General features: G+C 34.6%; 2 protein-coding genes across 20 annotated transcripts in view; one reads left to right on the top strand and one right to left on the bottom strand.

Annotated features, from left to right (window-relative positions):
* Positions 1-15,187, bottom strand: part of LOC106076093 (uncharacterized) — a 320,041-nt gene that overhangs the window by 90,081 nt on the left and 214,773 nt on the right. The window lies entirely within an intron of this gene.
* LOC106059715 (uncharacterized) overlaps positions 1-15,187 on the top strand; it is a 35,170-nt gene that overhangs the window by 10,835 nt on the left and 9,148 nt on the right. For 2 of the 19 annotated variants that reach the window (XM_056042439.1, XM_056042437.1), the window contains exons 2-5: positions 1,407-1,435; positions 7,447-7,556; positions 10,526-10,564; positions 14,873-14,933. In XM_056042439.1, coding sequence (XP_055898414.1) covers positions 1,407-1,435; positions 7,447-7,556; positions 10,526-10,564; positions 14,873-14,933 — 239 coding nt within the window. The other 17 variants (XM_056042454.1, XM_056042445.1, XM_056042441.1 and 14 more) reach the window with 17 other exon arrangements.

Genomic DNA, 15,187 nt, shown 5'->3' with positions numbered 1-15,187 from the left:
GATTTCATTAAATTTTACTCTAGTGAAATGTGAATATTCGTTTGTTATGAATCTCACTGCTCTATTTTGTGTCTGTCCCAGTTTCTTAATATTTTCTTGACTTGACCCAAACGGAGGATACATATTCTATTATTGGCCTAACCACGGTTAATTAACATTTTAGGTTTATGTTCTTATTTGATTTATAGAAATTTCTTTTAATAAACCCTAATGCTTTGTTTGATGTTTTGATAGTTGTATCAATATGGGGATTCCATGACAGTTTTTCATTTATTATAACACCTGGTTATTTTGCGTTTTTAGTCTGTGTTACTGGTTTAACATGAATAAGATAAGTGGAATTAATTTGTTTTAGTTTTTTTGTTACTCTTAACAACTGACATTTTTCTGGGTGGAAAGACATGCTCCAATTTGATTCCCATTTCTGTAATTCATCTAATTCTCTTTGTAAAATATCTGTGTCTTGTGTTGTTTTTATTGTTCTAAAAATTATGCAATCATCTGCAAATAATCTGACTTTTGTTCCATTTAACATCAAAACCCCTTAGAGGGGTGGTGATTAGTGAAAAACAAAATCCTAAGGAGGGATGTTTGAAACTCAAAACCCCCATGGCTACTTTCATGGAATTGTTGTTGTTGTTTTTTTTACCTCAAAACCAAATTTGGAAACGTTGGGGCAAGTGATGGTTTAACATTAAAATCTCTCTTGCAAAAAAAAAAGTTAAAGGAAAAAAAGAAAAAAAAAATTGAACATATGTGCAGTCTTTTTTTTTTCTAAAGCTAAAGGAAAAAAGCAAAGACTTGTTGCCATATTTAGTGACGATCTAAATAAGCTATGTAAACATAGTAACAAACCACGTCAGTCCACATCAGTCCACTTCAGTCCACTTGTGAGTTGTATAGTATTTATATAATAGTAATAAATCTAGCGTCAGCGTCTAAAATATGCAACTTCTTTTTTTAACAGCTATAAAATATATTTAATAGCAGCAACTCAGAACTGTGACTATTATTTGTATAGAACTAAATAATTTATTTTTAAATGGAGAAGTATTTCGCTCCTATACTTCTCTTTTATCAGCGTATCCGTTAATACATTTATCTTATATAGACAGAATAAATATATATATATATATATATATATATATATATATATATATATATATATATATATATATAGATAGATAGATAGATAGATAGATAGATAGATAGATAGATAGATAGATAGATTGAAAAAGTTCAATGAATATTGTAACAATTATTTCTAGTTATTTTCTTCGATGTGTGTATTTACCTGTTAAATAAAGCTCTCATCGCTTTGTTTGTTATCTTTAACCTTTAATTAAACCGATAGAGTTTACAGCTACTAGTATCTGTAATAAATGTATGTATGTTTTGTTTTCTAGACTAGATTACATTTCAGAATATAAATTAGGTAAGTATGAATTTTACCAAGCTTATAGTAAGTCATTCTGTCTATCTGGTACAAATTATGACACTTTACTTCTCCAGCTTTCCATTCTCGGATTACGTTAAAGCTTTGAAAGAGTATTCATTTCTCCTGCAAAAAAAAAAAAAAAAGCAATAAAAAAAAATCAACAGATTATTTAAATACTGGTAATTAACTAACTTTGATATCGAAAAATGCAAAATATATTATTGAATGTTATGATTGTAATTGTGGAAGTCTTTCACTTAGCGAATATTTTTTTTTATATATATATATTTTTATTTTGCCTTTTTAAAGAGATTTTTTTTAAATTACCATTCAATTTGATAGCATAAAAAAAGATAAAGACGTGAATGTAAAAAAAAAATGTTTGTATTGAACATTCTCCTTTCTCCCTTCATTTTTAAATCTTATTGGACAATTTTGAATGTACGATAGTCTTTAGCACAAGATAATTTAAAATCAAATTATATGTTTTTACTTCGACTACATTATCAATTTATTGTTCGAATTTAACTTTTACTGCTTCTAGTCAAATTTCGACCCTCTCCATATAAAATATCGTTTAATACTAAATTTACCATTTAGTACTTTAATATTTTTAAAAGTAATTCATTTGTACCATAGAATAGGTTCGTTCTCGATTTTGTGGAAAGACAAAAAAAAATTACCTTGCTGGCTAAAGCCTTATTGTTTGTTTTTTTGTTCCTGATTTTGAGCTGTAAAAATGCATTTTGTAAGAATTCCACAGAGCAAGATAAAAAAAAAAATACAAAAAAAAAAAAAAAAGATTACAAACTCAGAGGCTGCCCCCATAGAAGTCACCAATTGACCTGGAATATTTAAGCCATAGTCTTATTTTGATTTTTTAAATTAATAAAATTTTTAAAATCATTGGGCGTTTTTTTTTTCACATAAAAGCAAACAGTACAACACTTCTTCTTTGATAAAACGTGCGGTAGCTCAGGGTGTCATCCCTTCCCACCAACTTTCTTCAAATATATTCCAATAAACACTATTGCTAGTTAGTTCTTTTTGTTGAACAAATACAGTGAGATGATTACCTAATATTATTGATTTTTACTCAAATGTAAAATGAGGGTGAATTCTATTATAAAAGCCCACTGTTTATGACATTTATTCAAATGTTATTGCAATATTTACAAAGATATTTAATTAAAATTAGAAACAGACTTAACATCATTTTAACAGGTTTCTTTTGTTATATTTTAAGATAGAAGTGGTATAACGTTGTGCTTTGACATTTAAACTTAAACAACCATCTAGACGTTTCTAGCCATGTTTGGGCATATGTCTAGAGATTTAAATATGATTATCTTTTCCGATGTGTCCACTTTTGCCAAGAAATTTTTTTTTCACTTGGGTGTCATCCCAAAAAATGTTTCATACTGTGCAACTGCACCCTTCGCACACCCTAGTGACGCTACTGCTCCCAGATACGTATCTCTCGCCAACAATGTCGATTAATATATTGGAGTAGACGGGCTAGAAAATTCAAAAAAAAAATTCCCGCACAAATAACCGGATTCTCATATGAACAGCATAGTGCACCATTACCCACTAGTAGGCCTACTAATTCTGATCATAATAGCTCTATCTACGTTATAGGTCTGTCGATAACTCTAGAATATAGAATATATCTAGAATCTAGAGCTAGACTAGATCTAGATTACTAGACTAGTTCTATAATCTAGATATAGTCTAGATATCTAAGTCTAGACGTAGTATCTAGAATAGGTCAAGACCTAGAAAGTAGACTAGATCAAGACCTAGAATCTATACTAGGTCTAGACCTAGAATCTAGACTAGGTCTAGACCTAGAATCTAGACTAGATTTAGACCTAGAATCTAGACTAGGCCTAGATAAAAATCTAGAACTAAATCTAGAATCCAAGTTATATCTAGAATCTAGACTAGACCTAGAATTTAGATATATAATCTAGATCTAGAATAGAATTCGTATGACTTTAAATCTTAAATTTACTAGACCTGATTTAGGCAAATATTATGCTCGGGATAAGTTGTAGATCTAGTAGGTCTACTACTGGATAATAATGCACTATGCTTTTTGCATCACATTCACTTCTTAATATCATTCTATTGTTTATATAATAAATCAATCTGCACCCCTAAACCGTAAGAAGATAAACTATTTCCTCAATAATTTATAGATGTAAATTTTGTAGCTAAATTTTGATCTACATCTGGCCTCTAGTGAGTCTAATTTAGACTGTTGTCATGTGTATCATGAAGATATGTCAAAACTATTCGTTATAAAAGTAGTTCTTTTTTTTTTAAACTTTTAACTAAAATGAAGTTCGTATTAAAATTATTTTTAAAAACAGCATTTGAATCAATATTCTATTCCATGAGGTAGTTTACAAATGGAATATCTTTTTTTATAATAATTCATTGATACTTTTTCAATTGTGACCTTACATGCAATGTTTTTGTACCAATGCGCGAATCTTTAAATGAAGCTTGATTTATCAATGAAGAAGTCTGTTACCTTTTTAAAAGAAATACCTCCCCTGAAGTTTTCCATTTAAAAGTGGTGTATTTAAAAAAAATAATCTGCTTGCATAGATAATTTTAAAAATTAGATGTTTTAGTTTCGGAAAAGAAAAAAGAAGCCGTTGCATCAGAACTTTGAATGATCTAAAATATCACGATGTCCGATTTTCTTATTCTCTTCTAGTTTCTGAGATCTAAATGGGACGGACGGACACACAGGCCACACAAAACTAATAGCGTATTTTTCCTTTTCGGGGCCGCTAAAATATCAGGTAAAATATCAAATCAGTGGAGCCCAGCTAGTGGTAAGAAAACGAATCAAAGTGCGAGATGTTTCATTTGTTCGAGTCTTGATCATCAACCCATCCCTTTCTAGCTACCCACATTTAATCTGGTGACTGACCATGAAGTTTGTTTTAGTTTTCTCAGACTGTGTTTTTCTAGCTACCCACATTGAACATGGTGACTGACCATGAAGTTTGTTTTAGTTTTCTCAGACTGTGTTTTTCTAGCTACCCACATTGAACATGGTGACTGACCATGAAGTTTGTTTTAGTTTTCTCAGACTGTGTTTTTCTAGCTACCCACATTGAACATGGTGACTGACCATGAAGTTTGTTTTAGTTTTCTCAGACTGTGTTTTTCTAGCTACCCACATTGAACATGGTGACTGACCATGAAGTTTGTTTTAGTTTTTTCAGACTGTGTTTTTCTAGCTACCCACATTGAACATGGTGACTGACCATGAAGTTTGTTTTAGTTTTTTCAGACTGTGTTTTTCTAGCTACCCACATTGAACATGGTGACTGACCATGAAGTTTGTTTTAGTTTTCTCAGACTGTGTTTTTCTAGCTACCCACATTGAACATGGTGACTGACCATGAAGTTTGTTTTAGTTTTCTCAGACTGTGTTTTTCTAGCTACCCACATTGAACATGGTGACTGACCATGAAGTTTGTTTTAGTTTTCTCAGACTGTGTTTTTCTAGCTACCCACATTGAACATGGTGACTGACCATGAAGTTTGTTTTAGTTTTCTCAGACTGTGTTTTTCTAGCTACCCACATTGAACATGGTGACTGACCATGAAGTTTGTTTTAGTTTTCTCAGACTGTGTTTTTCTAGCTACCCACATTGAACATGGTGACTGACCATGAAGTTTGTTTTAGTTTTCTCAGACTGTGTTTTTCTAGCTACCCACATTGAACATGGTGACTGACCATGAAGTTTGTTTTAGTTTTCTCAGACTGTGTTTTTCTAGCTACCCACATTGAACATGGTGACTGACCATGAAGTTTGTTTTAGTTTTCTCAGACTGTGTTTTTCTAGCTACCCACATTGAACATGGTGACTGACCATGAAGTTTGTTTTAGTTTTCTCAGACTGTGTTTTTCTAGCTACCCACATTGAACATGGTGACTGACCATGAAGTTTGTTTTAGTTTTCTCAGACTGTGTTTTTCTAGCTACCCACATTGAACATGGTGACTGACCATGAAGTTTGTTTTAGTTTTCTCAGACTGTGTTTTTCTAGCTACCCACATTGAACATGGTGACTGACCATAAAGTTTGTTTTAGTTTTTTCAGACTGTGTTTTTCTAGCTACCCACATTGAACATGGTGACTGACCATGAAGTTTGTTTTAGTTTTTTCAGACTGTGTTTTTCTAGCTACCCACATTGAACATGGTGACTGACCATAAAGTTTGTTTTAGTTTTTTCAGACTGTGTTTTTCTAGCTACCCACATTGAACATGGTGACTGACCATGAAGTTTGTTTTAGTTTTTTCAGACTGTGTTTTTCTAGCTACCCACATTGAACATGGTGACTGACCATAAAGTTTGTTTTAGTTTTTTCAGACTGTGTTTTTCTAGCTACCCACATTGAACATGGTGACTGACCATGAAGTTTGTTTTAGTTTTCTCAGACTGTGTTTTTCTAGCTACCCACATTGAACATGGTGACTGACCATGAAGTTTGTTTTAGTTTTCTCAGACTGTGTTTTTCTAGCTACCCACATTGAACATGGTGACTGACCATAAAGTTTGTTTTAGTTTTTTCAGACTGTGTTTTTCTAGCTACCCACATTGAACATGGTGACTGACCATGAAGTTTGTTTTAGTTTTCTCAGACTGTGTTTTTCTAGCTACCCACATTGAACATGGTGACTGACCATGAAGTTTGTTTTAGTTTTCTCAGACTGTGTTTTTCTAGCTACCCACATTGAACATGGTGACTGACCATGAAGTTTGTTTTAGTTTTCTCAGACTGTGTTTTTCTAGCTACCCACATTGAACATGGTGACTGACCATGAAGTTTGTTTTAGTTTTTTCAGACTGTGTTTTTCTAGCTACCCACATTGAACATGGTGACTGACCATGAAGTTTGTTTTAGTTTTTTCAGACTGTGTTTTTCTAGCTACCCACATTGAACATGGTGACTGACCATGAAGTTTGTTTTAGTTTTCTCAGACTGTGTTTTTCTAGCTACCCACATTGAACATGGTGACTGACCATGAAGTTTGTTTTAGTTTTCTCAGACTGTGTTTTTCTAGCTACCCACATTGAACATGGTGACTGACCATGAAGTTTGTTTTAGTTTTCTCAGACTGTGTTTTTCTAGCTACCCACATTGAACATGGTGACTGACCATGAAGTTTGTTTTAGTTTTCTCAGACTGTGTTTTTCTAGCTACCCACATTGAACATGGTGACTGACCATAAAGTTTGTTTTAGTTTTCTCAGACTGTGTTTTTCTAGCTACCCACATTGAACATGGTGACTGACCATAAAGTTTGTTTTAGTTTTCTCAGACTGTGTTTTTCTAGCTACCCACATTGAACATGGTGACTGACCATAAAGTTTGTTTTAGTTTTCTCAGACTGTGTTTTTCTAGCTACCCACATTGAACATGGTCACCGACCATAAAGTTTGTTTTAGTTTTCTCAGACTGTGTTTTTCTAGCTACCCACATTGAACATGGTGACTGACCATAAAGTTTGTTTTAGTTTTCTCAGACTGTGTTTTTCTAGCTACCCACATTGAACATGGTGACTGACCATGAAGTTTGTTTTAGTTTTCTCAGACTGTGTTTTTCTAGCTACCCACATTGAACATGGTCACCGACCATAAAGTTTGTTTTAGTTTTCTCAGACTGTGTTTAATTACTCATATATTTACGTCTATTAATTGAGCACAGAGACTTTTGTCTGGGAGATAAATAAACATGGACTTCACAGTTTTGTTTATTATTTTATCGGGGAGTATGGCGTAAGATTAATTTCATTAGAATTTTGTAATAGTAGTTTGATTTAATAAGGACAGGTTTTAACTGTGCTTGATTGTTTAATTAACAAATCCTCTGTTGAATCTATTAATGAATTACTTAATTACTAAGATTAAACAATTATTTAGAATTTTGTAAAAAATAAATATTTTCATATTTATTTTCATTTTTTGTTCTAGATTCACTTGGTAGTTTCAATAGACTGAGCGCACTCAACAAATTTTATTTATCCAGATTGAGTAGGCAAACTTATATTATGGATGCAACTGAGTTTCTAGAAATTGTGCAAGTAAGTTTAGTGATAATCAAGGTTTAGATCCTGAACAAGGTTACAAAGACAGTTTGTGTGAAAACACAGACTCAAAATCGGCCCCCGAAGTGGTCCACCCAGGCAAGCTTCTATATTTTCAGAAAGAACATCCGAATGAAATTATATCAAAGACAAATTACAGATAAGAATGTAGAAAGAAGGTTGACATATCTTATGTAGTACCCCTGCGGTCCAGCAGATCAAAGGATAGGTGAAAGTGAATGTAAAGTTAGATGTGAACCTGGCCCAACTGAAGTCTTATAGTTGATCTAATTATTTTGTTAAGGCAAAATCTCTTATTCGAATCCTCAAAATAAACATTAGCAAATGGGTACAAAAATTAAAGGGGAAAGAAAATGCACTTTATAACATTATTAATAGTCTTAAATTATGTCTAACGTATAATGCATACTAAATATATTTTTTCTCATCTTTAAAAATATAGTAAACATTGTTTGTGTGTAAATATAGTAATTTGTATAACATAACTTAATTTATTGCATAAATGTGTTTAAATGAAGGTAAATGTTCGTCTCCCCCAATTTATGAGCTGCAAGAGTATGTGCAGTATTACTGGTGGATAATTATTGGAAGAAAGAAATGTGGTAAGAAATATGTTAATCGTCTTAAATTATGTCTAACTTATAGTGCATACTAAATAGAATTTTTCTCTTTAAAAAATAGTAAACATTTGTTTATGTGTAATAGTACTTTGTATAACATAACTTACATAACTTAACAATAAAAAAAATTTTGACAAAAAATCTACAACCGTTTGCATAAATGTTTTAAAAATATGATACACCGTTACCACCCCTAATAAAAGTCCGAAATGTTTGAGTGTTTAATGGTTAATAGTTCTAAATGTGGTGTATTTTTATTAAAAAACTGCTTGCATAAATGATTTAAAAAATTAGATTTTTTGCTTTCAGAAAAAAAAAAGTAGTCGTTGCATCAGAACTTTGAATGGTCTAAAATATTATGATGTCGGATTTTCACTATATTTTCTAGTTTACGAGATCTAATCGGGATGACGGATAGACATGTCACACAAAACTAATAGCGTTTTCCCCTTTCTGGGGCCGCTAAAAATGGAAATTAAAACTAATAGTAATAATAATACCAATGCGTTAGATTCCAAAGTTTAAGAATGAGTGCAGTGTTTTACATGACTAGGCAAACCCAAATGCAATTTGCATATATTCCAAATCTTATGCCGGGGGCATGGGCGTAGATAGGATTTTTTGTCCGGGGGGGGATTTTTCGGGGGAGTTTTTTTTTCTCCCCCCCCCCTCATTTTTTATGGTATGGGGGTTCTTATATTTATATTAGTGTGTGTGTGTACATTTATTACATTTTGACCCTTCATTCTTTCGGAAGTCATTTTTTGTACCCTAGAATAGGCTCTTCCTGTTGATATCCCAACATGAAGTTATGTGAGTCAATATCTGGCGGGAGTTCTCTGGGGAGTTCTGGGGGAGCGCTCTGAGCTGCCCTAGTGGGGTTCGGGTAGGAGCCCCGCCATCAGGTACTACTTCTTGTACTTTAAGCAAAAAATTGCATATTCTGAGGTATCTACTGCTATTAAAAATATTATTTCAATAACCTAATCTACTTTTCCTACTTACTTAGGATTTAGATCATCCTGTGCCGTTTAGCGCATTAAACAGATAGCTGTCTCCACAAAAATCTGTCACTGGTCTCTTCCCAGCTGGTGTCCAATGCTCTGAGGTCCTCCATTAAAGTGTGGCGCCAAGTTACATGAGGACGTCCCTGTTTGCACTTTCGACATAATAGCCTCCATTTCATCGCAACTCTTGGTATACAACACTCTGTCACAACCTCACTAAGTGGTCGACTCCCAATTTGGCATATGATTTCTTCTTGATTTAGACCCGATCTCTATAACTGACTCCTAAAATCCGTCTTAGCCATCTTTGATGAGCCACTTTTGTTTGTTTCTTTTTTAATTTCCGCAGATGACTTCCGTACTATGCACTGCACTTTATTAATGGAGCCCAACGAATGGTAGAAATGTGTAACCTTTCTTGGGTACGGTCTGGGAATTAGATGACTGCAGTTTGCTTTAGATTTTATATCGAAAAGGGAAGTTTTAACGTCAAAAACATTCGTTGGGGGTTTTTTAACTAAAAAATCTCTGGGTTTTTTTTTAAACAAACTCAAAACCCCTTAGACTTAGACTTTGGTGACTATCGTTTGCTTTAGAATAATATTGATGAGGGGGTTTTCAACATGAAAACTATCTGTAAGAGGGATTTTAAACTTAAAACCATCTGGAGGGGTTTTAAACTTAACCCCCCCCCCCCCCCATGGCTACGCTCATAGAAATTTGAGTGTGTAGTTTTCTTTTTTTTTTAATTGAAGATGTGGTTTATAGCCTACAATCCCGCTGGAGGAGGTTTTTAACTTAAAACCCTCTGGATGGGGTTTAACATAAAGCCCTTTGGAAGGAGTTTTTAAACCCAAAACCCACATGGCACGCTCTTTAAACTTATATTAAAGAGGGGGTTTTATCATAAAAAAATATTTTGGTAGGGGGTTTTAACTCAAAATCCCCCTTGGCTATGCTTTTGGAATTCGGGGATCGTTGTTTGCATTTTGTTTTAATAGAAGGTGGGAGTTTAAGCCGCGAAATCTCGTGGAAGGGTATTGTAAGCTCACCCCCCCCCCCTTTGGCTGTGCTTAATAGTAAAGTCTCACCAAAAATAAACTAAATCAAAGCAAAAAATTAGTCACAAGTTCCACTCTCCCCTCCCGCTGGGGGAGGATTTCATTTTGGGTGGGGGTCGAGCCCCAAAAACCCTCACCTGGCTACGCCCATGGCCGGGGGTCTATTTAAGTTTTTTTGTACGTTTTCTAAGCCTATCCTCTACAAGGTTTTTCTCTGAGCCTAAAATGAGTAAGGGCTTTTCTATTTTCTTTTTCAGGGGCCATGTTTCCAGATATTTTTCTGTATGGCATTGATGGTAAGGACAAAGTAGAGCCAAAGTTGATCTTTATAGCGCTTCAAAGATGTCCTCCTTAAAGCTCCCTAAAAAGATAGCATTTGGCATGCGGTCGTCTCCATACGGGAAAAGTGTCCCAGTGCAGCTGTTGAATGATAGGTAGTGCTTCTACACTGTCTACATCAGCCACATTGTCAATTGTTAGGTAGTCCTGCCAGGGTACGCCCATTATGGAGCAAATACACCTTGGACGGAAACGTAGACGTCCCCAATACTTACAAAAATGTGATTAGAACTACTGCTTTGCAAACTTGAATTTTAATTGTTAGGTAAAGAGACCTAGCCCACCATACTTTCACTTGCAGACGACCAAAAACGCTGTTGGCCTTAGCTAGATGGTTGTCTACTTCTCTAGACACATTGTGGGAAACTGTGCCACACAGGAACCAAAAATAGTCGACAACACAAGGAAGTGGCCATTATTTGTGGAACTTAGTTCCATTTAAGGGCTTACTGATTACAAACTCCATTTTGTTTTAAGTTAATAGCCCAAACAAGTTGATGCTCCTTCTAGTTGTGTGCAAGAAGGGTGAAATCATTTAAAGTAGCAATAATCTTGTAAAGAGCTTTGGTTAGGTCTTTGTGGGGTATAATACGATGCCCCAACTGTAGATCATTAAAAATGTACAAGTATTTTAGGTATGATACTAAATGTATAGAGCGACACTGAATTGGTGTTGGTAATTTTAGAGTATAACGAGTGCTGGTGGGTCTGTGTTTAACACTCATGGCAAAGAGTATGAATCTTTATTCATTTTCAACACGAAGGAGAAGCCACAGTGGCCGATTCTCCGATATTACTTATTTGTTAATATAGATCACAATGAACAAAGGAGCAGAAACTTAGTATCTATTTGCAACAAACATGGTTTAAACATATAATATAGATACACAATTATAATATACTAAAAAGTATTAGATGTGCAAAATTAAATATTTAAGGGCTCTTAAACTATATTCAATAATATATTTTCTCACGGTGTCATCAAATACCTTAGCTTTATCTAATTATATTCTGTTTACGCACATAGAAAGAAAAATATCCCCTTACACTAAACAGAATAACTAAAAACAACCACCAACACCCGAATCAGACCAGGTCAGCTCTCCAACTCACTATACTGACTAGTGGCTACACTTAGTACTTAGTACCCCCTTGAAAAATTCGTGATAAAAACAATTCACGACTCACAACTAATAAAATTAACAAACACAATCTTACATCTTGTACACACTTGCTCTTGACACATCTCTTTAATTTTAGTACTGGAGAACAAACGCCTTGTGTTAAATATGCTGTAATCGGAGCCGAACTTAATATAGATGAAATCATGAAAAATGCTGTAGACCCACATCTCTGTGACTAACAAGCCGGCTTTCGAAAGGAGAGATCATGCACAGATCAGATAGCAAAACTATGGAACAGTCCATGGAATGGAACTCCCCTCTCTGCGTCAGTTTCATAGACTATGAGAAGGCATTTGACAATGTGGACAGACAGACCCTCTGAAGACTTTTGAGACACTATGGAGTGCATGAAAAAAATACAAATATCATCAAGAAGTCATACGAATGGATGACTTGCAGAGTAGTGCATGGCAGACAACTGACAGAGGCTTTTGAAGTCCAAACAGGAGTGAGACAAGGCTGTTAACTCTCTCCCTTCTTGTTTCTACTAGCCATAGATTGGGTCTTGAAGACAGCAACAGACCAGAAGTGGAACGGTATACAGGTGGACGCTGAGGAGACAGTTAGATGACCTCGACTTTGCAGATGACTTAGCTCTTCTTTCTTAAACACAGCAGCAGATGCAAGAAAAGATAAGAGTTGTTGCAGACAATTCAGCTAGAATGGGTCTTATTATAAACAGAGGGAAGAGTAAGGTGTTCAAGATAAAGGCATTCAACAATACACCCATTACAGGTACATTTCAATAAGATTATTGTGAAAATATTTATTTTTATCTGGCGTATTGGATGATTATAGTTAAATTGTGCTTCTGCAGTCAGAGAGTTACCAGCAACCTGAGAATCTGTGAGTTATTTTCTTTAGTTTATTCTCACGTCTTAACAACAAGTATCAGAAGTAGGTTGTTGCCTACTTTACTTACCAACATGTCAACTTCTAAATGCTACATGTGCTCCAGATTAAAGAGATCCGTGAAGGGTTAAAGAGGTGGGACATCGTAGCGTCAGGAAACAAAGAAGCCCTCATTAGCCGTCTGAGAATTTATTGAAAGAAGACGGGAGTGACCCGGAATTGCAAGTTTTAAATGAATGCTTAGCTCAGCAGAAGGTTGAGTGACATAGAAGAGGTCCGTGCTTGCTATTGTAACTGGTTTGAAAACAGGTCTGGATTTCGAAAGTAAACTAGGTCACAGTTTACAGTAGAGATGGAGCATAAGATTAAAGCCCATAATGACGATGTCCAGGAAATTCAGGATCGAGCAAATCGTTTCGGAAAGTCAAGCTACCTACTTTTAATGTACAGTTTTGTGGACAGTCTATAAAAGACAATGTGAGGTGGCTGCAAAAAGTGAACGATGAATACGAATGGTGAAAAAGCAACTGGGTTAATGTTAGCGTCACGAGGACAGGCCTCTGAATTGCCACAGAATGTAAAAAAAAACAGCAAGATTGAGAAGACATAAAAAATGAAATTTTTCAAACGGAGGCTTATTGTTATTGAGAACATTAAGCATACTATCAGAAAAGTGGTGGAAACTATAGATGACAGACTGCCTCAGCGAATGCCCAGACAAAACAGACCGGTCGTTTGCTGCTGGAATTATGATGATCCTGGCCACATTCAAAGAGATTGTACTAGAAGATTTTGCTGGCCGACCAAGACAAAAAGTTGGACTGTGTCACCTCTCACCAGGCCAGCATCCAATCCTAAAACCAGGAAGAAAACTAAATTCTGTTGGTCTCATGGGGAGGAGACATAAAGCGAGATTCACAAGAAGCCCTATGCTTATCATCTCAGTGGTTGTGCTAGGAAAAAGTAAAAATCTGAAAGTACAATGGAAAATAGGAGTTCGTTTTTGCAGGATTCTATTAGATACTGGCGCACCAAATCAACAATTTATCTTAGTCTTATTGAAAACAACGTAATTTATGAAATAACTGGTTATTCTATAAAAAGAGCTAGTGGAGAACTTTTGCTATGACAGATCATTGTAAACATTGAGATGACAAAATCAACCTTATATTCATAAATTCATGGTCGCCAACATCATGGATGAGTGTATTCTGGGACTTGACTTCTTGCATTATTTGGATTTCCGGGGGAACGACATAAAAAAGAACAGATAAAAGGGTCTTGATAACGGATACCAGCATACCCTCACAGTCTGAAGCCATTATATGTGACACAAAAGACGGTAATGATCCTGGATCTATCACAAGTCTCACAGAGCAGTCAAAGAAAGCATGCAGTAGACTGCCTGTGGGGAGAATACTGGTTGTTAACAGGAACGACCAGAGGATTCCTGTACAAATCATGAATCTTGATACTCAAGGTTGTAACATACAGAAAAGAAAATTATCGCCACCTGTTGTCCAGTGGAACTTATTGTATTGTGAGATGCTGTGGTCCGTGTAGCTAGTGCCTCATCATGTGATTCTCAAGTTGATCGGATGCTTGGGGATGTGGGTGACGAAAACTGTAATATAATTACAGATTGAAAGTATTATCTTCTAGAATATCTAAAATCTAATATCTACCTAAAAAGGTTACGCTACAAAACACGAAGTTTCACAGAAAAAGTAAACAAATAAACTAACAACCAAATAAGTTGGAAGTTATTTATTTTAAGAGGAGGTAATGCCTGATCTATTTGTTTTTTTTCACACTATGGCAATACATACAGAGTCGTAGCATGTAAAAAATATGATTTAAGAATATGTTGCTTCTTTTCCACTAATTCACTAATACTCCAATTTATCTTCTTATCTTATATAATATAGACGTTACTTCAAAAGAAAAGTAGATGATTACATCCAACGCGTCATGCATTTAGTCATGCATATTAACCAATGACCAAAATTCTGCTGGTTTTCTTAGATATCTCAGGCAACTCATTCCATGCTCTAATAGCACTAGGGAAGAAGGAGTATTTGGAAGTTCCATTGTTGCCTGTTGACTTACATTTTCTTTTTCAAATTAATAATGTTAATATAGTTAATTAATTTATTTATTAATTAGTTATAGAAATTTTACATTAAACACATCAGTAATCCATTAATACATTAAATAAATAAATTATAGAGACTTTATTCAATGCTGAATGAACTAAAAGAGAAAATTACTGTCCTTGAGTCTAAAATTGGTAAGTCTTAAATTAAACTACGGTATATGCAACCAGGGGCGTAGCCAGGATTTTTTCGGTGAAGATTGGGAGGTGAATTTTTTTCCTTCGTACACACACTCACACGCACATACATACATTCATACATACATACATACTAATTTATTTACACCATTGCCGTATAAGAAACTTTTTAAAAAATTACATATTCTGGGGGGTCTACAATGCTACCGTTCGATTAAAGAAATTGTAGGTCAAATATTCAATCTGCTTTT

Source organism: Biomphalaria glabrata, chromosome 9, assembly GCF_947242115.1.
Source record: "Biomphalaria glabrata chromosome 9, xgBioGlab47.1, whole genome shotgun sequence".
Lineage (NCBI taxonomy): Eukaryota > Metazoa > Mollusca > Gastropoda > Planorbidae > Biomphalaria > Biomphalaria glabrata.
Note: the sequence above shows the minus strand (reverse complement) of the source record. Positions and strands in the feature narration are given on the sequence as shown.